The sequence below is a fragment of the Euwallacea fornicatus genome, chromosome 25 (genome assembly GCF_040115645.1).
Source record: "Euwallacea fornicatus isolate EFF26 chromosome 25, ASM4011564v1, whole genome shotgun sequence".
Taxonomy (NCBI): Eukaryota; Metazoa; Arthropoda; class Insecta; order Coleoptera; family Curculionidae; genus Euwallacea; species Euwallacea fornicatus.
Genome location: NC_089565.1, coordinates 472,443 through 495,391, shown reverse-complemented (window position 1 = coordinate 495,391; position 22,949 = coordinate 472,443). Strand labels below are relative to the sequence as shown.

At 32.3% G+C, this 22,949-nt stretch overlaps 2 protein-coding genes across 2 annotated transcripts; one reads left to right on the top strand and one right to left on the bottom strand.

Annotated features, from left to right (window-relative positions):
- Window positions 1-724: 724 nt before the first annotated feature.
- Window positions 725-4,750, bottom strand: LOC136346964 (succinate dehydrogenase cytochrome b560 subunit, mitochondrial-like). Its single transcript, XM_066296555.1, has 3 exons — window positions 4,591-4,750; window positions 4,303-4,529; window positions 725-1,172 (listed from the first exon to the last, which is right to left on the bottom strand). Exons 1-3 carry the CDS (start codon window positions 4,605-4,607, stop codon window positions 883-885), a joined length of 534 nt encoding a protein of 177 aa, XP_066152652.1. The 5' UTR covers window positions 4,608-4,750; the 3' UTR covers window positions 725-882.
- A 258-nt stretch (window positions 4,751-5,008) lies between these two features.
- LBR (lamin B receptor) lies at window positions 5,009-20,782 on the top strand. Its single transcript, XM_066296511.1, has 7 exons — window positions 5,009-5,143; window positions 9,626-9,947; window positions 10,319-10,461; window positions 10,540-11,325; window positions 12,958-13,156; window positions 13,817-14,026; window positions 18,917-20,782. The coding sequence occupies exons 2-7, from the start codon at window positions 9,641-9,643 to the stop codon at window positions 19,192-19,194; spliced, it is 1,923 nt and encodes a 640-aa protein (XP_066152608.1). The 5' UTR covers window positions 5,009-5,143; window positions 9,626-9,640; the 3' UTR covers window positions 19,195-20,782.
- The last annotated feature ends 2,167 nt before the right edge of the window (window positions 20,783-22,949 follow it).

Genomic DNA, 22,949 nt, shown 5'->3' with positions numbered 1-22,949 from the left:
CGCGACTTCATGAGAATCCAAGTAGACAAAATTTATAAAAGGACTGAAGCACTTCGAAATCAGTTACTCAAGGCACTGGTGAATTACACACAATGCAGTCCTAAATAACTGAAACTTGCAAGAGGTCACGGCATCAACTATCGAATTCATAGTCGCGAATGCACCTGAATGGTAATATCCTCCTAGAGAAATAAAAACATCGAAAGGAAACGGCGGAGGGGGCACTGTAGATGACTGCCGAAGAGAAATTAATGATTCCTAGGCACCGGGCCCAAAATCCTCAACACTCAGGGTTTGTTAATGGGGAGAAACTCCACATATCGGCTGGAAAGAAACTTTTCTACCCTTTATATTCGAAAATGGTATATTTTTATCCGTGGGTCTATTAGTATTTTTAAAATTGTTTTGTAGAGCACTATCGCTTTTTCAAATATCTCTATATGTTACATCCTGTATATAATAAAAGGATATCCCCAGAGTCATGCATGATGCTGTATTGCCAAAGGTAAATTTTCGTTACTAGTGGTTAAATAAAGATTTGATTTGATTCTGATTAGAACGTTTCTTCGCTCGAATTTGTTATTATCATAAAAGTAGGTAAAAAAATCAAATCAAAATTTAAGGCACTTCGTAGTTCTCGCAGTTTTAAAAATGACAATTTGGACACCCTGTGCATACAGTGAAAACTAGATCCTGTCTTATAACTAATTGATAAAAGTCAATATAAAAACCAATAATTTTATTTTAGTTCATCACAAAAAAATTTAATACATCTCTTCAACAAGATAACGTAAATAATTCTGAAGAGTGAATCATTGTAGCCATAAAGTACAACGAAAAATAATTTATGTACAAACATACCTCATAAAAATACTGGAAAATTTAAGACATTCCAGAAAGAATGGCGGCACTCACAATCGCAACTGCTAACACGGTCCATCCAGTAATGTAAACTTCTCTTATCGTCAGGAATCTTCCGGTGTCCCACAGTAAGTGCCTAATTCCGTTCCAAAAGTGGTATGTGAGGGGAAAAGCCAACAAAAACTTTAGTCCATAAATAGAACCAGCCCCAATTTCTGCTGATTTCAGTTTTTCAATATAAAATTCCAACGGGAACTCAAGATAAATAGCTGCGGCGCTTAAGGCAACTGTGTATGCAGTTAAAATTAATCCTATATAAAAAAAAACTATTTGTACAAAAACTAATGATAATATAATTAATAGGCATTTTACGGGGCCACCATTGACCTAAATCAGATTATAGGTATTCCTAATAATAAATGATACAGGGCGTCCTATTTAAAGTTGTGATTGAAGATTACTCAAAAACGGTACGTTGTATGAAGAATAGTTTCAAACTACAGTTGTCTGGTGAAGAGGGAGACATGTCATGGAGATAGTGACTTTTAGCCAAAACGGCATTTTAAGGTCATTTCAAGGGCAACTTTTTCCCAAATGGCAACCCCGTATTTCTGGTACCTATACTTGTAGACCATCAAAAAATGAATATTTTTTATTTGAACAATTTTTTTATTAGACGTTTTGCTGCAGTTATCTTTGAGTTTTTTCCAATTTTTAAGAAAAGTGTTGCTATAAATATTCTGCTTAACACGCATAATAATTCTTCTATCTATAAAAAGTTATTTTTATGGAAAAAATCTTAAATTTCTTCTTGTTACAGCCTACCTTGTTTATAATAAGGTCTACAGGAAATCGATCATCTTTTTTCCACAATGAATCTGATTTTTTGTGTGAAATGATACAAAAATTGTTCTTTTCATTACGAAATTCAATAATTGAAAGGGATCGCTACACTTTGGATAAAAAATTAGAAATGGTTTTTATTTATGAAGGGACTGAAAGAACGCTCCCCAAATGCAACACTTGAAGGCAATCAAATAGCAGCTTTTGCAGTAGTTGCCTTCGATCCTAATGCAAGTTATCGTTAAATTGCTGCTGACTCGAAAATATCAAAGACAAGTGATAAAAAAATTTTGAAGTTGAATAAATACCATCCTTACCACATTTCTTTACATCACGAATTTCATAGAACTGATTTTGAAAACCGAGTCAATTTCTTTAATTTGACAAGGCAGCAATTAAATCAAAATACAAATTTCTTCTCCAACGTTTTGTTTTCGGACGAATCCACATTCACAAACCATGGTTCAGTGAATCGCCATAATCTGCATTTTTGGCGTGCTGTAAACCCACATTGGCTTAGAGAAGTTGTAGATCAAAGACCATGCTCAGTGAATGTATTTTGCGGTATTATTGGGGAATACTTAATTAGATCTAGTTTCATTGAAGGAAACTTGAATGGAGAAATGTTAAGCAATTTGTTGCGTAATAAATTTTTTCAAATTGTTAGAAAACGTTCCACTTACTATTAGACAGGTGATGTGGTATCAACATGACGGCTGTCCAGGCCATTTTCGTAGAATGTCTCGTGAGGTTCTCAATGAAATGTATCTAGATCAATGGATTGGACAGGACGGTCCAGTGACTTGACTTCCTAGGTCGCCTGATCTTACTTCATCAGATTTTTTAAAAGACAAAGTTTATGCAGACGACATGAAAAGGAGAGTTGAAAATGCGTGCCAATTGATAAACAGAGAAATATTGCGCAAAGTAAACAATACTTTTCGAATAAGAGTTGAGACGTGTTTGGAGTAGAATGGACATTTTTTAAAACATTTGCTTCCATAAGTTTCTCAAATCAGGATTTCAAATAAATTTGCAAAATTAAAAAATATATATTTTTTATATGAAGAATGTGCATTGAGTAACTTTTCTAGAAAAAAAAATGTAATAATTTTTACTATCTCAAAAATTGGACAAAAATCAATGATAACTCTGCAACAAAACGTCTAATAAAAAAATTGTTTGAATAAAAGATATAGATTTTTTGAAGATCTACAAGGACCTGTAAAAAAAATATGGGGATGTCATTTAGAAAAATTTGCCGATGAAATGATATTTTAGCCAAAAGTCACTATCTTCATGACATATCCCTCTTTTTACCAGATAACTTATATTTGAACCTTTTTTTCGTACAACGTACCATTTTTAAATAATCTTCAATTACAGCTTTAAAGGAGACACCTTGTATAATATTATAGATTATAAAAAATCAGTTCTTTGTAAGCTGTCATTACTACCATACCAGACCCATACTGTTACACCTCATCATAGTACCAGAAATAAAAAGAATTTTTAAATAATACTAAGCTTAGTTATATAAACACCACATATGCCAACAAATTTTCAGTTGCGATTTTACTCAGTATATCTTTCAGGAGTCTTAATCGTACCTAAATCACAGTTATGACTAATGATTTTATAGAGAATTAAATCTTATTCTTCACATGCATATAAGATATTTCATTTGTTCACCCACTACACAATTTGCTCCAATTTTACTAGGTGGGAATTGCAAATAAGATATTGATTAAAATGTGATCCTCACACCATTATCTCCAAAAGGTCACTTGAACTTTTATTTCAATAAATCAAATTTTTAAATTTTAGCACTGGCTGTCAATAAACAGTACAAAATATTTGTTATAAAACTGGGAAAAATTGGAAAGTATATCATTCACTAAAGCAAATAAAATTTCATATTTTCTATAGTAAAAAGACATACTAGAACTTTTGACGATGACATTCCACAAATGGTATTTTTTAATTATCTTGGATGCTCTTCAAGTAGTGTAGAATTTAGGTGGGTTTGATTGAATGTGTGCAATTTGTTTGTTTGGAGCATTACTGGATATTTTGGTAACAAGAAGCACTTGTCTTGACATTTCTACATAAAATCATATAGGCTAAGAGACAGAGGATACACTATTTCTAAGAAAACGGCAAGTTTATAACCCAATGCATGCTGGCCTTTGGATTTGATTTTCTAAAATGCAGAGTTAACATCTCTCTGAAATGTTATTTTTGCATTACAATTTTATATAGGTTCTCAAATGTTTTGGTATTTAATTCATGTACCTTCTGAGATATTTAAAAAAAAAACATTAATGGTGCAGCATTTTTAAAAGGTTCTAGCTTACCTAAAATTTATTTTGAGACTCATGTTCATTGCAACTTTCATACTTATTTTAACCTACGAAATTGTCCCCTAAGATATATGTATGCTATTCTTAGATAACTTGTATAATAGCCCATTTTAAAGACTAAGAGATATTTTTATAGGTAGTCTTAAGTAAATTTAATAGGCACAGTAGATTTAGGCCAATGGAATGGAACCAATGAAGGCGTTATACCATTTCCCCATATTTTTGTACAACTAACCTGTAAATCTATGGGAAATAGACATCATTGCAGTTAATTGGGGTTTATAAATTGTGAGATGAGGCGACTGAGGTCTATTGAACCTAGCATTACGATCATCGTGGGATTCATTTAGCGGGGCCACAGCTGGTGTGCATTTTATGGTAACCGGTCTTACATAATTTAACACTCTATTGCTGTCTTGCAATAGGAGCCTGTGCCCCTGTCCCAGTCTATTTCCAGCTAGCCTGTAATAGGAGTTATATAACAATTTTTTTTAATTAAAGGTCCTTTGCAAATTTATAATACCTGAAAATTAAAGACATCTTAATAGTTACAATTCTCTACAATTAAAATTAAGCCAAAAAAATATAATATCGCTTAATATTCCAAAAAACCCGGAGCAAAATCAGAATTTAAGTAGATGGAGAGGACAGGCGACAGATGAGGTGATATGTGACAAGGAACAAGTTCGCAATCCAATATCAAACCAACATTTTTCTAAGTTTAACAACTTCAGTGATACCTCTTTGTCCTTATCTCGAACATAGGGATTGGCAAAGATGAAAAGATGCTCCAATTACCTCAACAGGAAATACGTTCGATTTGTTGTGTACTAGAAAAAATTTAATTGGTCAAAATTGAAACAAGCCTACACTTTCAGCCAATCAGGACATCATGACGCCACGCCAATTGACGCCTTTCATACGTCTAGCGTCGCTATAGCGTCTGTTTTGTATTTTGTTTGTTTATTTAAGTAAAACGAGGTAGCGTCGCTTCTTCGCGTTGATCTTTTTAAAGATAATTTTAGAGGATTCTTTAATTATTAGTGTTTTTGGTGGTGAATTTTGTACTTACTTAGGTAAGAGATTTTTTTTTAACTTTTTTCAAACGTTTCCATGAATAATTTCTCATTAACTTAATTCTTGTAATTATTTTAATTTACTTTGAAAACCCCTGCTGAACTCTTCTAAAAATTGTTACATATATAATTTTTGATAAGGATTTCCTATGATTTGTTTAATTACATATTTTCGGTCGTATTCCTACCTATTCATTATTTGTTAAAATGAGTTTTTAGGCAAATTGCCAACATGTTATTTAAGTTTTGGAATAAACAACATTCACATTTGTAGTATAAGAGGTCAATTTTATTTAATTACTTCTTATCTTATTTTTTATTACATAAATATTTATATTAGGTGCTACAAAATTTGTCAGCTGTGATATGAGCAATCTCCTGGATTTATGCAGGTTACAAATTAATCTTGTACTAAGTTCTATAAAAATTTTAGCCCTTCAGGCCCAACCCTAAGGAGATACTCTGAAAACGGCTCTAACATTCAAAATATTTTCTAAAATAGTAATTATTTAATTTGATAGATTTTAATATAGATTTATTAAAAAACCTCTCATATTAATTTGTTATATTTAACAGGATAACACCCTTCTTTTCGTCCTGTACAATGAAAAAATTACCTTGTTTTCATTCAAATAGACAGACCCTTGTTCTTAAGAACAAAAAATTATCATGGTTTTACATAGTAGATTTTTAAAATAGCTGCTTAAATACCCTAATTGGGGTAATTCCTGAAAAGATGGCCTCATGGAAGGTGCCATCTTTCCAAATTTAAGGTTGTCAGAAACTAATAGAAACATGGCAACCTTACATATGTAAATACAGGGTGACGTCTTTTTGATAGATTTATAGGGTGTACCCAAAGAGTAATAGATAAATGAAACCTGATTGTACATTCTTGGATTCCATTTCCAGGTGAAATAAAATGCAGCACTACCATAAATATGAGACAACTGCAAATAAATCAGTTTGGTATATGAACACGGGTTTCAAAAATTGTATCAATTGTACAGGGTAGGCAAATTTCGGTACTTATATAAAGAATCTTGGTAACTATAGAAGGTAGAAGAAAATGAAAAGTGTATGGTCAATATTTTTTGTGGTAGAGAAGTTTAGTAGAGTGATTATAAATTTTTGAACACTTGTTTTACTACCTTGTTAGAAAATTTTTTTAAGCAGAGTAAAATGATATTAAGGGCATTGTGATAATTCAATCAATTTTTAAACATAATATAAAGTTGTATTTTTAAAAACATAAATAGTAATTGATTTAAGCATGAATGGAAAGAGCATTCTTTCTTTTTAAAATAAACAATGATATGTTTAAATTACTTAATAAAAGTTTTTTACAACAGGTATAGAGATATACCTCTTTGTTTGATCATGAAACATTTGATATGTCAAGATCTTCATATATTGAAGATGGTTTGAAGATATTCAATATAGTAAGTTTTCAGTCTTTAATTGTTTTAAATACTTCATGATTAGCTAGGCTTTCTTCCAATCTCAAGAAACTGGCTTGTTTTCTTCGAGAATGCTGATAGAAATATTGTTAAGAGGCAATCTTGGAGTTATTACATTAAATAAAATATTTCAACGTAAATTATTTATTTAGTGTTTGGAAGATATGTAAGACTAAATAATAACACTAAATAATCAATATATATTTTTGGCGATTTTTTAATTAATTAAATAACAAAACGCGTTTTAAATACGTAAACCGCTATGTTATGGTATACTAAAAAATTTAGTCTTGTAGAAATAAGCAACTTTGGTCTGCACTAGTTCCAATGTGTCATATTTCATTTTGAAGTGAAAATAATCTTCCTAATGACGTCTAAACCAATAAAAATTAATAATTAAAAACGTATAACTTTATGTTATAAGTGAAAAACTGAGTGAATTATAAAAATTTCCTTAGCGTTGTGAAAATCTATTCAAAAAAATATTATAATAATGTTCTAATTATATTTATGTGAATAATATAACAATTAAATCACAAGAATTTATTGAAAATCATCCAAATTCAATTTTTTCTTCTAACTTGAAAATGAAAATTGAGAAATTTTTAATCTTTAAATTAAATACAGGGAGTGTCTAAATGGTCGGTACAAACTGAAACCTCAAAGTCGATGTACACTTCGACAAAAAATTAACGTACCACCGAAAAGTAATCAAAAGTTTCAAGTAATTTTTTTCCAAAATTACTTGTCCACTTTGGACAATTTTTTTTAATGATAGTTCGTCTTTTTAAGAATGTTGGTGATTCTTTTTATTAATACCGAGTGTAGCAATTATGGCGTGTTTCTTCTATAAAATTTGTAACATCCTATAGAGTTCAGTAGTTACATTATCAAGTTATAATTGAAATCACACTTCAGCGTTATCTTTTTTTAACATTTCTATTTTTGATTTACTCCATTAGCTTTTCTATTACACGAGAAATATCATTTTATAGCATAACATGATTTTATTGATTTTAATTAGTATTATAAATATAAAAGTAAATAGTAGGCCAACGAAAACCAAAAAAACGGTAGTCATTGTTAAATACAGATGCAATATTAGTCATGTTTTTTCTTGTACGTTTTTTTATGAATCAATATACAACGTGAAACACAAAATATTACTAACGAAAAATATACCCAAATGCTAATAATGTTTGAGAAAGCGTGGAGTTCCCAAAAAATTGGTGAAAGATTTAATGTAGATCACATACCTATTTTATGAACCATATAAAGATATATAAGAGACTGAAAGTTATACTCGTAGTTCGAGACAAGGAGGGAATCGAATAACAATTTCGATTCAAGATCGATTTTTAAGACTATCAGCATTAAGACAACGTTTATATAACAGTTGGAACCCTTCAAACTCAGCTTTGAGATGCTAATGGCTTACACATTTGTACAGAAAAAGTGTCAGAAATTAAGGAATTTGAAACATAGAATTGCAGCGTGAGGTCCAGTTTTAACTAGAGGTTCGTCTGAGAGCAAGGTTAAATTTTGCCAGAGAGTATTGTAATTGGTTAGAGGCTCAATGGCAGCAGGTATTATTTACGGGTAAATCCCGATTTTGTGTATACAACAATGACGGACATATTCATTTATGTCCACATCCTAACGAACGGTATACTCAATGTAATTTCTCACATACCACAGTATTTAGAAGAGGATGTCTGATGATCTGAGAAGGCATTTTTTTAACTTCTCGAAACGAATTTGTTATCATAAATGACTTACGGCTGAAAAGTACATAGTGCAGGTTTTAGACCAATAGGTACTGCCGTTTGCGTCATATATAAAGCAAGGATTTTTGTTGATGCAAGATAAGGCCAGGCCTCATGTAGTTACAAATGATATAAAAGAAGTCAGTATTGCTACCATGGCATGGCCAACTCGGAGTCGAAATTTAAATCCCATAGAGAATGTCTGGGATATTCTCGGGAGGAGATTACAAGAGGAACGTAACTTACATACTTTAGAAGACGTACGGCAAAGACTAATTCAAATATGGGAAGAACTGGACCAAAATGACATTAGGTCTCATATTTTACGTATGAGCTGTCGTTGTGAAGAAGTTATTTGAGCCAGAGTTAGAAATATTCATAACTAAGATTTTCGTTTAATTTGTTTCTTTGCACTTTGTTCTATTTCTTTTTGTTATTTTCAGTTATTAATTTTCAAATTTTCAATAAAATCATGTTATGCTATAAAATTGGGTTTCTTGTGTAATAGGAAAAATAATGGAGTAAATTTTACAAAAATGTTTAAAAAAAGGCAAGGCTAAAGTGTGATTTGAATTGTAACTGCTTAACTCTATACAGAGTTACAAATTTTATGGACAAAACATGCTATAATTGCTACACCCGGTATTGATAAAAAAAAATCGCTTTCTATGTGCATATAGTTAATACACCTACGTTTTAAAACAGGCAACTTGTCATTTTAAAAAAATCGTCCAAATTGGACAAGTAGTTCTGAAAAAAAATTACTTGCGATTTTTGGTTACTTTTTGGGGAAGTACATATATTATGATTTAATCCAATTTGCCTAATAAGTAACCTTAGAGAGACATATTGATAAGTTTTACCCAATTATGTGTTGTTAACGCATAAATCTATCTATCTCCCACAACAAATTTATTTTTGTAATCGTAATCTGTTTTGACTTTTATTGAATTTTGACTCCTTTCTTATTCTGTACAATGTAAAATACTTAGATTCATCATATTATTATTTGATGTCTCTATGTATAATTCCACAACTATCACAGCACTTTGAGGATTTATTGCACATTGATTGTCAGTAGTTTATTTTCTATCCGACACAGGCGTTCTTGCAATGATTTCTAATCCAATAATTTGAAACATTCATGGTTCGTGCATGCGTATTGGAAATAGTTTTGAAAAAAAATCTTTAAAATTTCTCGAATCATCAAACAGTTTAGATTTCAGTGCAAATCATCATTTAGTTTTGTGTTACAGGTACTTACCAAAATAATGGCACCACCTAAAAAAATGGCGACTCCAAAGTCGGCACCAGGAAAAGTTCCCCTAAAGAATGAACCCGAGATTATTTCCAAAGTATCACGAAGCCCTGGTAGATCCAAAAGTCCAGGTAGACCTAAAAGTACCAGCAAAACGCGAAGGGAACCCAAGTCTGAAAGGAGTGTCCGTATGAAAAAAAGGGAGCTCTCCAAATCTCCTGCTCGATCTGAAAAGAGAGCCGGACATTTGACACCCACTCGACGAAGTCCCATTAAAAAGTCATCGTCCCAGTCGTTTAAGGAGAAAGAAAAGTCTAAAGGTAAACGAAAAATTGAGTAATACATAACACTGCAAGAGTCCTTTTTCTCTTAAGTTTGTACTAAGTATAAAATTAACGCTGTCTCCAAATTTAACATTTTTATTTAACAGTTCAATTTCCCGATCACTTTGCTGCAAAAAAACTTTATTTTGTCGTACTCGAAATTGGTTACAGATTTCCATTTTAAAATAAATCAGATTCATAGAATCTTAGCAAAACTAGAACTCCATGAAATTGTAGTTATATTTTACATCACCTTCATATTCTGATCTAAAGAGACGAATCGCATTAAATCATTCAAGAATAAGGTCACACCTTATTTTTGTTTTAAAATAATTTAATATAACATAATTTGTATAATTTTCTTTCAGAGAGTTCTATCCCCATTCTAAACAAAAAGAAAAAATATTTTGAAGTCGATACAGATTCGGATTCTTCCGATGAAAAAGTCGAAAGAGAAGAAAAACCTAAAGCAGCGGTTAAGGGTAGAGCTAGAATTGATTTCGTAGAAAAGGTATGTAATAAAATCATAAAGCATATTATATATTTACAAAAAAACGGACTCGAAAGTTGTATTTCATATTATTTACAGGTTGAAATTGACAAGGAGCCAATTCAAATAGTAACTCCTCAATTGGTCAAGAGGGTCACACGTTTGCAACAAAAGGAAATCGAAAGGATTGTCCATTTGAAACATTTCGAACCTGTATATAATAAGCGTTCCGGATTTTCGGATGAAGATGAGTTCGTGAAGGAACCGCCAGAATCGGCAAAAACCAGCAAAAGTGTGTTTTCTAAATTCGCCGAAGGCGTTGGAATTGCTCTCATATTATTTCTCTTTCCTGCCCTTGGATTTTATTTGTACAGCACATGCGAACCAAATAATTGTTCATTCAAACTACTTCCTGCAAAACCGTATAAATTTTTGAGTACCTCCGTGTACTTTGATGTAAAGGCTGCACTAGCTTTCCTTTGTTACATATTGCTGTTGGCTATTTTGGACGTTTTACCGTTTAGCGGTTGGAAAGTAACAGCTTTGCCGGACAAACATGGAAAATTTGTCTATGTTATTAATGGCCTCTTCAGTGCAGTCGTAGTGTTTTCACTTAGTGCCGTGTTAGAGTATTTCGACATTCAAGTTTTTAGATTTGTCTTAGTGCATGAATTTCATCTCTTCATCTCTGCTTTCATAATTGGAGTTTCTATAAGCGTCTTTGTTTATATTCGAAGCTTTTACGCGCCCATCAGTGCGCTCAATCCTCAGATCATCGACAAGAATAAGATACGCAATTTCGTCATTGGAAGGGAGCTTCATCCCAGAATTTTCAACATAACTGATTTAAAAATGTTTGTCAACAAGTACGTGCTAATTTCTAAGGTGAGTTCAATTTCAGTGTTTTTGTCCAGGTGGTGTATTATTTGTATTATGTGTAGTTAATAGTTTGTTTCTTGCTTTGGAAAGAAAAATTAGCAAGGAGTTTTAGTAACATTTTAACGAGAGTTCCATTGAAAGTTGAAATCAATGTTAAAATCCTCTAATGGGCAACCAATATTTCTTATAGGCAGTGAATTACAAGTTCTTTGACAAAACTCAAAAGACAAACGTGATAAATTTAACATTTTTATGGCAAAAAGGGGTTACATTTAAGATGGATTTATGCTTATCTCATCTATAATTTATGACCATGCTGGAAACTTTAACTAAGTCTTAAAAATTCTATACGCTCCGCAAGTGTTCTATCTCTTCGAAAGAGTCAAAATAAAAAATTATAACTAAATTTAAAGAAAAATCTGTTTTTTTGCTGCTCAAAGCGCAAAAATCACGTAACAATGAAGCTCATGAAGATTAATGCGAATAAGCCTAGGACAATTATTAGAATCAGACAATTTAAACGCAAGAAATACAATAATGAACCATATTTTAATGTATTTTAATATTCTATACCTCATCTAAAATTTTCGTTTTAACCGGCGCACAAATAAAAAGGCCATAAAGGTGAACCATCTCTTAAAGGGACCCAGTACATCTATTTCATTTTCCTGTTATTCGATGAGGTTATTATGAAAATTTTAGTACAAGGAATGTGAAATTTATATTATTAAACATATATTTATACAGAGTGTTCAAGAAATCTATAATATCCTTTGGAGGGTGGATAGACCAACACAAAATAAGTCGATTTAACTAAACTTACCTTAGTTTAAAAGTTGATAATAATCGAGATACAGGGTGTGAAAGGAGAAAAAATTAGTCACATTTTCTGTAATACTTTTCCACGAAATTTTCTTAATATGATAAATTCAAATTTATCGATTATTTCGGTGTATCTTCTAGAAGAAGCCACAAGCGATTATTAGGATTCATTTAAATCGCCAAAACTTGTTTGTGTTATGGTGTATGTCATTTTCGGACTTGATAAATCTTTTCGCTCACCTTTTTTGCTTAAAAAAGGTATACCCTATTGAAGTCGCTAGAAAAAAAGGTTTCAGACAAAAAAAGCATCTAAAGCTTACGATTCATGTAAATTTATTGTTCATTAATTTTTAAATAATTATGAATACAAATGAAACATTTGTTACTTTGAAATGGACGGTATTTATTTAACACTAAATGAAAATAAAATATGCCTAAATTGCTTGTCATTCAGTGGGATGCAAGCGCCGATAATATAATAATGATGATAATAATAGTAATAATAATAATAAAATAATAATAATAATAATAATAATAGTCGATAAATTTGAATGTATTAGCTCGAGAAATTCCTAAATACAAAATTTCGTGAAATTAGTTCGAAATAATGGACATGTATTAAAGAAAATATGATTAATATTTTTCATCTTTGACACCCTCTATCTCGGTTATTATCAACATTTGAACTAAGGCAAGTTTAGTTAAATCAACTCATTTTGAATTGGCCTCTCCATTCTTCAAGGGATATCGTTGACTTGCAGGATATTCTGTATATTTGATTATACGCACATATTTTGAGCAGTTCATTTATTTCAGTTGATTCTCACTGCCGCTTACTTATATGAAATCTTTGAGGTGACTAAAAGTTCCGAGGCTTCTAATGAATCATTAATCGACCACTTACTTCGTATTCAGCCGACGTTAGTGGTTTATTCTTTCCTGCAAATCATACGTTTACTCGACAGATTATTCTATGAAAGAGCTTGGGTCACGTCAAAAACAATCCAACAGGAAGGTGCGTAAGACAATATTTTTTTTATATCATTTGTAGGAAGTTCTTTGAACTACATATGTGTCATTGTTGCTATCTTCGACTTTGTGTATAATTCATAATGTACAGTGCCAATAGCCCTATCCCCGTCACTAACATTAACTCGATTTAATATAAGATAGTTCTGGCTAACTAACATTTGTATGAGATGCACTTGAAAAAGAAAGGTGGCTCGCATTTTTCATTTTCCAACCATTTAGACGCGTTCGGATTATTTCATCCTAATGCGACACCCTGCACATTTAAAATCGAACCAGTTATATGTACATAGCGTTACAATTTTTCTAAACAATTGGGAATGTTGTGTTACTTCCTGTTCAGCTGGAAGTCCCTTTAAGCTTGTATTTTTTAACATTTTTTTCAAAAAATCGAAATATTTTTTTAATATTCAGGAGTTATTAGCAACTAAATTCCAGAAATTTAATTTTTTTATATATAAAAAATATTTTTATTGGAAACGGGATGTCTTATTGACCGATCGAAAATAAGCATTTATTCACATTTCGGCACTAAACGTTTTAAAATAATTTCAAAACATTAAAAAAAAGTGTTTTCTGGCTTCACTGTATGTGGTTTCATAACAAACTTTTAAACTAAATTATAATCATAAAACTTGTTTTGTAGGGCTTGGATACACCGTTACAGTCAACTGCTTCCTTTGTCCCTTCATTCAGTTGTTTGTAATGAAGTTCATCGTGAAGTACAACGTACAGTTTCCGTATTGGCAGCTAGCAGTGATTACTGTACTTTTCCTCATTGGACATTTTATAGCTCGCATAAGCAATAATATAAAGGATGGTTTTAGGAAAAACCCATATAACCCATCATTTTCTAGTAAGTACTGAAATTTCTTATTTTCTGTCATTTCACAAATGTCCAAATATATAAAGTGTTAATTAGAAATTTCCCCCCCCCCCCAATCTCGTATCCGGATATATATTTTTTTTTATCGCCGTTTTAGTTATCAAGGAGTGAACTAATTTGTACGTAGAATGATTGTCTTAACCCTCTACCGCACAAAGCCACCCTCTCAACTATCTTAAATGGTAAAGGGTGTTAAGTGATACATCATTTTAAAGGGCTTTTCATTCTCCACATTTTGGTATCTCATTTGTTATATTTGAATGTTACGTCATCAAATTAGGAGTCCTTCAAACTTGTCTCATGATTAATAAATTACTATAATAAATCAATTTACTAATCTATTGACGTATTGTTAGTTAAGACAAACATCAAAAGAAGAGATGCAGTAATAACTGAAGCAAATATTATTAATTTAATACATTTTTTCGATCATCGAAGACACATTTACAGTGATACAAAAAATTTGTACAATCTTCTAATATTATACAGGGTGTCCCAAAAATAAGTTCCGTAATTTGAATCAATAATAGATCTCGTATAAAGCAACATTTTTTTCAAGTACATTTTTTGCGTAAGAGGTATAGTTCTCCGGTTCAATTCATTAAAAGATTTATTACAATTCCGTTACCCGCCTATGGCATCTAAAATTGTTTATCCTCTTTCGAATCCTTCGCATAGATACCTACGATATTTTTTTCCTGCCTTCTGATGTGCATGTCTTTTTTTTTGCGAAAAAGTCATTAAAAGCATACAACTAAGTAGGAGGAGTTATTGAGGCTTTACGTTATTTAGTGTTAAAATAATTTAAATTTTTGACTTACCTACAAAAAAGGTTACACTAAGTGTTCAAACTGTCTTCCATTATTGTTGGAAATTATGAGTATATTTAGTGGAAATTGGGATTAACAAAAGAAGAATGCACTAACCGACCGACTTTACTTATAAACGGCAGAATCACTACTGCAGTATGAGCATCGTGAAAGATTACAAGAAATATTTCCCTTTTTATATACACCTGAATCAGCTTGGTGCGTACACAATGTGAGTCAACAATGCCGAAATTATTATTTATCTATTACTATTTAGATTCGAGTTTTGTATATTGATTTTTAATTTAACAAATCCAACAATTATTCTCAAATCATAATTGTATTCGGCGTTGAAAATTTTCTTTTACCCTCAGTAATGTTTCCCTTTCATTTCGAATCATTCTGGCGGTATTTTCAATGCGTCCTCGTAGTTCCTCAGTTGTATAAACTGGAGTAAAATACTCTATCTGTTTCATATGGCCCCATAAATAAAAATCGCAAGGATTTAACTTTGGAGATCGAACGGGCCATGCAACAGAACCATTTCAATCAATCCACCTACTGGGAAAGTGCTCATTTAACCATTCTCGTACAATTCTGGCGTTGTGGCAAAGAGCACCATGAAAATACTAAATGTTTTCACGAATTTCCAGCGAAACATCTTCCAATAAACGATTTAACTCATTACTTAAAAACTGTAAATAACTTCTACCATCTAATCGATCTGGTAAAAAGTAAAGGCCGTTGAGCCGACCGTTTATTATTCCAGCCCATGCATTTATTGAAAATCTCTTGAAAATTGCGAGGCCTTATACCATGGGGATTTTCATCTGTCAAAATGTGAGTGTTGTGTATATTAAATACTCCTTCCTTGGTGAATCCCGTTTCATCGGTGGCTAATACATAGCTAACAAAGTTGGATCCCTTCTTAGTTTTCTTAAAACCCAGTTGCAGAAATGCTGTCGATGATGATAACCCTGCGGTTGTAAACACTGAACTTTTGTATATGGTACAGGTATAATTGTTGTAGTTTTAAAGTCGTCCAAACTGAACTTTTTGACACATTGTCCTCTATTGCCTGTCTACGAGTGTTACTTCCAGGATTATTTCCAACACTTTCCAAAATTTCATTTTCAACATTTGCAAAACGATTAGGCCGTGTTCTGCCGCAGTTCTTGATTTGCACTTGCAAAAGTTCTACTATTTCGATGTCATTAAATAACACGAACTAACGTGCGCCTATTGGGTGTATCCCGATCCGGGAGACGATGTGTATAAATCCAACGAGGTCGATTAAAATTTCCACTTTCTTCCCCATAAGCTAACACAATATCAGTGTATTAATTATTTCACACGAAAATTTCTCAATACTTTCGAACGCGAACACAATAATAGAAACGACACGTATCAATCGTAAACAATAAAGCCTTGCGGTGCATCGAGCTTGACTCACGGTTAGTAAAAAAACTTTACGATAAGGAAACATCAATAAAATATTCAGTGTGTATTTGGATTTTTTTTAATTCATAAGCAGTGCCATGGTGTGGTTTTAATAGGTAAAAAAAACCGAAAATAAATGTAACAAAAAAAAACTTATTTGACAAAAGTTATTACTATTGATGAGTTCTGTTACCTGTTGAAATTATGGTACTTATTTCTGGGACACCTTGTATATAATTTAGTTTTACAGAGCGAGTAAACTAGCATTACGTCAAAAATTATGCAATAAATATATTTTTTTCAATCGTATGTGTCAAAAATATCAAACCCTAACGAATTTTATCACAATACAGTCTCCGTACGATTTTAAAACGAAAAATTATTAACTATAATAATTTAATAGAAATGAAACAACTACTATTTTGTCGGGTTTACTTTGACTCTGATGATCAATTGCAACCTACGAGGTATTCTATTTACTAGATTTTTAGTCACTGTTGGCGGTGTTTGATTCCACTCTTGTAGTAATATTCTTTTTTAGGCCCTCTTTATTATTATAGAGTACAATCTAATTCTATGCTCAAATTCTTCCTATAAATTTTCTATAAAACTTAAGTCCGATGATTAGGACAGGTGGGGAAATGTACTTTTAATATTGCTGTCACCGCCCTGTTAAAAACACAGTATATTTTGGGTCGTTGTCATGCGTAAAAGTAAACGATCTGTTGAGATCCAAATTTTCAGAACAACTCAGGAGATTTGGCTTTAAAATATTCCAATATACTTAAACTTCAATTATTGTATCGACAAATATCAAATTAGCCGACACACAGCCCCACACCGTAGCGCTCCCTTCTCTGTGTTTAATAGTTGTAGATAAATTTTTATTTTCAACTCTGAATTTGGTTTATTTATATCAAACCTTTTGTTTAATATTTAATCCGTGCGTATTGAACTTACTTTCGTCGCCAGGTATGACATGGTCCCAAAAGTTCTGAACTCAGACTTGATATTCCTGAACATAGTTCAACCTTTTGGCTTTATTAATTTTGGATATAAACAGCTTTTTGGGGATATTTAAAGCATTATAATTGTGTTTTCCTAAAACTGTTCGAACACATTTAGCACTGCATGTCAGATGTAAAAATTTGTTTAAATCTTTAGCAATTTGTGTTGCTGTAGTTTTGGAATTTTTTCTTATTTCTAGAAGAATGAACCGTTTATGTTGATTATTAATAATCTTTGGACGTCCAGTTTTTGCTGTTCTATTAATACTGTCTGTATCTACGCATCGAAGCATTTTTGGGATATAGTTTATATAACATAATTACCTTTATTTTAGCTGTAGAATACGCTCCCGAAGTTGTGTACCGTACTTAGGAAACACCCTGTATATTCCACATAATAAAACGCTGTGTGAGTTCAAGTAGCAAATTTGGAGAATCCTGCTAACCATTGCGAATTTTTGTTCTCTGCATATTTTTCAATAAATTCTGAAGAGGGTAAAGCACATTTTTCAGCTTAACGGCAACCAATGTTGTGGTCCAATCCTGTAGTAAAAGGTTGAAAACCAAAGAACATTTCAACAAGTGGTAAAACACTGAAACGCAAAACTTATTGGGGCGATTTTCGGTAATTTCATCCATAATCAATGTGCAGAGTAAGTGAACCTTTTCTCATCCGTTTCGACATTTGCTAAAATACTCGTTAAAGAGATGTTTGATTTCGGATTTCTTGATGGGACATTAATAAATTCTTACTTTTTGGCTTGCCAGGTTTTAATAACACTAGAGAAAACGGATTTAAAATCATTTTTCCCCTCTTTACACCAAAGGTAGATCAAATATCGAAAATATTTAAAATCCAACCAACGACGGCATTTTTAATAAATGGGGGCATAAGTAGACATGTTTGCCGAAACTGCACTTTGATGTTAAGTAATTAAATTGGTGGATGAGTACCCTGTAGACGATTTTGAGAGCTTATGACTGGCAGTAAAGGTGGCCGGAGGTAAAATGTTGTTATGGGCCATCTGTTGCACAGAAAGCGAGATAACTAATTTCATTAGATCATTGGACAACATTTTTAAAGCCTGCCATTGTACAATTGTATTATGAGTGAATGCGTGTTAGGAGCACCATTTCCACTTTATTAGATTTGGTTGGATTCTTTAGATAGATTTTATAACTGATCCGGATATTCTCATTCGAGTCTTATTGGTACCAGTAGTATTAACGGTGATAAGTGTGCCTATTGAAAACTAAATTTTCTTTTTAATGTAAAACAGAAACTAACAGGATTAAACTGAACCAACAATTTCGAAGATTATTAAAAAGTGCAATGGAAATGTGCTTTTAATTTTTACCTCTTGACACAACTCGGTAATAAAGTACTTTTTTCCAAATTGCAGAGAAACCAAAAATAATTTTGTAGATTTCTTTGCACCATAAGGCTACTCCTTAAGCTGCGTAACTTTTTTTCTATTTAACCAGGTCTATATCCATTGCTTGCAAAATCCCCATGCTGGACATTATTATCTTGGATGCTCTCTAAAGACCTATTTATCTAACTGTAAAAACCTGAATTAAATCAATTACACTTTCTTTTTCAGAACTCGAAACCATCCCCACCAATCAAGGCAAGAAGTTGCTAACATCAGGACTTTGGGGCTTTGTAAGACATCCGAACTACCTGGGCGATATTTTATGCGAGCTGGTTACAATTCCTTTTGTTTTATGCACCCCGGCAGTTATTTTACAATATATCAACATTTTATTCCTTATACATCGCGCTCATGAAGACAATGGATACTGCAAACAAAAATACGGAGTCTCATGGGACCGCTACTGTAATCGAGTACGGTATCTTCTGGTACCCAAAGTGTTTTAAACCTTTCCATCCACGCTCAATATGCACTCCCAAACTGTGACATATACTGCGACATTGTCGGGAAGTGTCAGGTGACTGTAATTTTTTAGTAGTATGTGACGTCAAACATTATTTGGAGGAAACTATTAGTGTTGCAATGTTTTAGAGTGTTGTTTTGCAATGTTTTAAAGTGGTTGACGATGATTTAAAAAATATCTGTGTACAAGCAAGGCATAAGTGACTAATGGAGAAGGTTATTCGATTGATACTCGATAAACTTTAGGAACAGGTTAGTTCAGTTTAGTTGTAATAGAGTAGGTAACATCAAAGAGACTTTATCTGGAAGTTTCTTTGACACAGAATATGCAGGAAATATTCTGGATTCTGATTTAATATATCCTTGGGAAAAAAGCCGGATGACAAAGTGACCTGTACGTTGTTGATTTCAAATCTAAATCTCAAATAGAGCGAAATGCTTTTCATTTTTCTTTAACTTATACAGGGTGTCCGGAAATAACGTTGAAATATTTTAGGAGGTGATCCTAGAAGTTAAAATAATAAAAAAAAGTTCTTATAAACATATCCCAAAAAATATTTCTTAAAGGAGCTAGAACCCTTAAAGGAGGACCTCTGAATATGTTTTTTTTCGCAATATTTTCAATTTTTTTAATTGTTTTAACCTCTGGAATAATGTCTTAAAATATTTCAATGTTATTTCCAGACACCCTGTATGTAGTTAGTAAAAAAGTCTGAGTACACAATGCTCTTAATTTATTTTACTACATTAAATAATAGATTAGGACCATAATTACCATAGGATTTTGCGGTTTTACAAAATTTTAACAAAAAGTACATAAGTACAGCTTTTTGTAAAAAAATATAAAAATTTATGATAAAAATTCGTAAACAATTCATTTTTATGAACCAAAAAAGTCTGTGTACACTTGATCTCTCAATAATTGCGATATTATTATTAATTACATTCATTAAATCAATGATCTGTTGGACCTCCCTTGTTTCTAATCACTTCTCGTAGGTGATTGATCGTCACTGAAACCAACTTTTCAGTGACATCAGGCTCAATATTTTGCAATTCATATTGGAATGCTTCTTTAAGTTGTGATTTATTTTTTATTGTCTTTTTCTTCAGTCTTCCCCTTAACTTACAAATGTTCAACAAAGTTAATGTCTAGTGATGTGGAATAGAGTTTTAAGTTGTCTACGCGTATTATGATGTAGCCACTCTTCGGCTTTGCGCCTTCAATGTTTAGACTCATTGTTGTATTGGAAGACAAATGACCCTCCAATACCAAAACTTTTAACACTTAATTTTAGATTTTCTTTTAATATGTCTATGCAAATACAGTATTGACCAAAATTATCGAAAAATTTTACATAGTAAAGTTCCTTTGCTAGAACTCCCACATACCAGGTGCGCGAGGTTTTTTTGATCAATGAAACATGGAAAATATTAAGAGAAACACAAAAAATGGTTTATTCAAAGTATTGTCCTTCTCTATCTACACATTTTTGCCATATCTCTGGCAATACATAAATACCTCAACGATAAAATGATGTGTCTTTAGACTGAAACCATTCGTCCAACCAATTTTGCACTTCCTCGAAATTGCCCAAGTGTAGCCTCCTTGCCCAGCCATGGGCTATCGATCGGAACAAGTGAATATCAGAAGGTGCCAGGTCTGACGAATATGGCGGCTGCGGTAGCAGATCCCATTTCAACGTTTTGATGGTGTCCTGGACGATAGAAGTGCAACGGCTTCGAGCGTTGTCGTACTACAATATCACTCGTTCGTGTCCCGTGTTCCATTCTGGCCGTTTCTCGAACAATATATGGGTTCTCAAAATATATCCATTTCTCGTCTCCAGTAACAATTTGGTGCAGGAAGCTTTCTTTTATGCCGTAAAAGCAAAATTTCGGGAGTGGTTCTCCGATTTTCCATCTATCTCTCAGTCAATTCATGCGGCACCCATTTTCCCTCTTTTTGAATTTTTCGCAGAGCATGCAAACATTTGGAAATACCTTGGCAGGTCATGTTTAATGCTTTCGCAAGTTAATCTTGTGTTTGCGTATCGTCTTCATCCAATAACGCTTACAGACCTGCGTCTTCAATTGATTTTGGTCTTCCGGAGCGTTTCTTGTCGTCGATGTCGAAATCGCCACTTCTGAAGCACTTAAACCAATCTTCACAAGTAGTTTTCGATGGTGCATGTTGATCGTAGGCCTCCTCAAGCAAATGACGTGCTTCAGCTGTATTTTTTTTTCAAATTAAAGCAAAGAAGCGAAGCCTCCCGCAAATGTAGTTTATTTGGCACACAACTCGACATTTTTGTTATTAGAAAAAATTACTTTGCGTTGCGATAAATGTTGGTATTCCAACTGATTGTTGATAACAACTGTCTTAAGCTATAAACAAAATACAATTTCTGATATACGAGCCCTAATAACTATATGTTTGGACAAATATATTCTTGATATTAAAATGCCTATAATTTCCGACAAAAACATTTATTTCGACTTACCTATCTACAGGGTGTCCTCGAATTACGTGGCCAAAATAATACCGCAGATTGTTTGAGTGAAAATAAGTCGATTTAACTAAACTTCCCTCAGTCCAAAAGTTGATAATTATGGAGCTACAGGGTGTTAAAGTTGAAAAAAAAATCACATTTTCTTTAATATCTTTCGATTTCTTTGAGTTAATTTCACGAAATTTCATATTTGAGGGTGTTTTAGGATACGAAATTCAAATTTATTAACGATTTAGTTGTTTCTTCTAGGGGGCGCCACAAGCGACCATTAGGACACATTTAAATCTCTGTAACTTTTTCGTGCCACGGTGTATATTATTTTGGTATTTAAAAACCTTTTTCCCTACCTTTTATACTTAGAAAAGGTATACTTTATTGACGTCGCTAGAAGCAACGGTTTTGGAGAAAAATGCATCTAAGCCTGATGATGCATGCAAATTACCTTAAAATTATTTTCCGTAAAAAAAAATTAAGTTTTTCAAAAATAATTATTAGTAAAGGTATAACAATAAGTTTTCAAAATCAGATATTATTAAATAGAAAACAAAAATAATAATTAACAAAGAAACAACAACAAGCGAGAATAACACTTACTAATTAATTAAATTAACTTATGTAAATTGTTGGTTTAATTTTTTTTCATTTAATCTGCTATCATAACAAATGTTCAAAGTGTTTACCATTTTCCTGTATGCATAAGTTCATCCTTTTTAAGAAATTACATTGTACTCTAAACAATATTTCAGGGGTATTCTTCAATAATTCCACTTCATGAATCATTCTTGCCTCCAATTCTTGTCGCGTATGAACTGGAGATGCATAAACTTTTGATTTCAAGGCACTCCATAAAAAAAATCACAGGGTGTCAAGTCTGGTGATTGAGCCGGCCAATTCACAGGTGCATCACCTCCTCTTCCAATCCAACGTTGTGGGTATTCCTCATTTAAATGTTGCCTTACATTTAAAGTAAAATGAGGAGGTGCGCCATCATGCATAAACCACAGATCACGACGAAGGAGTAAAGGCAAATCTTCTAATAAGATAGGTAGAGTTTGTACTAAAAAGTTCAAGTAGTTATCACCATTCAGCGTATCTGGCATTACAAAGGGACCAACAATAAAATGATCTACTATTCCAGCCCAGACATTTACTTTAAATCGATGCTGATAATGAGTCACTGTTGTCTCGTGAGGATTTTCATAAGCATAAACATGTTCATTATGCAT

Coding starts and splice junctions, on each gene's coding strand:
- LBR (XM_066296511.1), top strand. CDS start 9,641: ATGGCACCACCTAAAAAAATGGCGACTCCAAAGTCGGCACCAGGAAAA. Junction 10,462..10,539: donor GAATTGATTTCGTAGAAAAG/GTATGTAATAAA, acceptor TATTATTTACAG/GTTGAAATTGACAAGGAGCC. Junction 14,027..18,916: donor ATATAACCCATCATTTTCTA/GTAAGTACTGAA, acceptor TTTCTTTTTCAG/AACTCGAAACCATCCCCACC.
- LOC136346964 (XM_066296555.1), bottom strand. Junction 1,173..4,302: donor TATTTCCCATAGATTTACAG/GTTAGTTGTACA, acceptor TTTTTTATATAG/GATTAATTTTAACTGCATAC.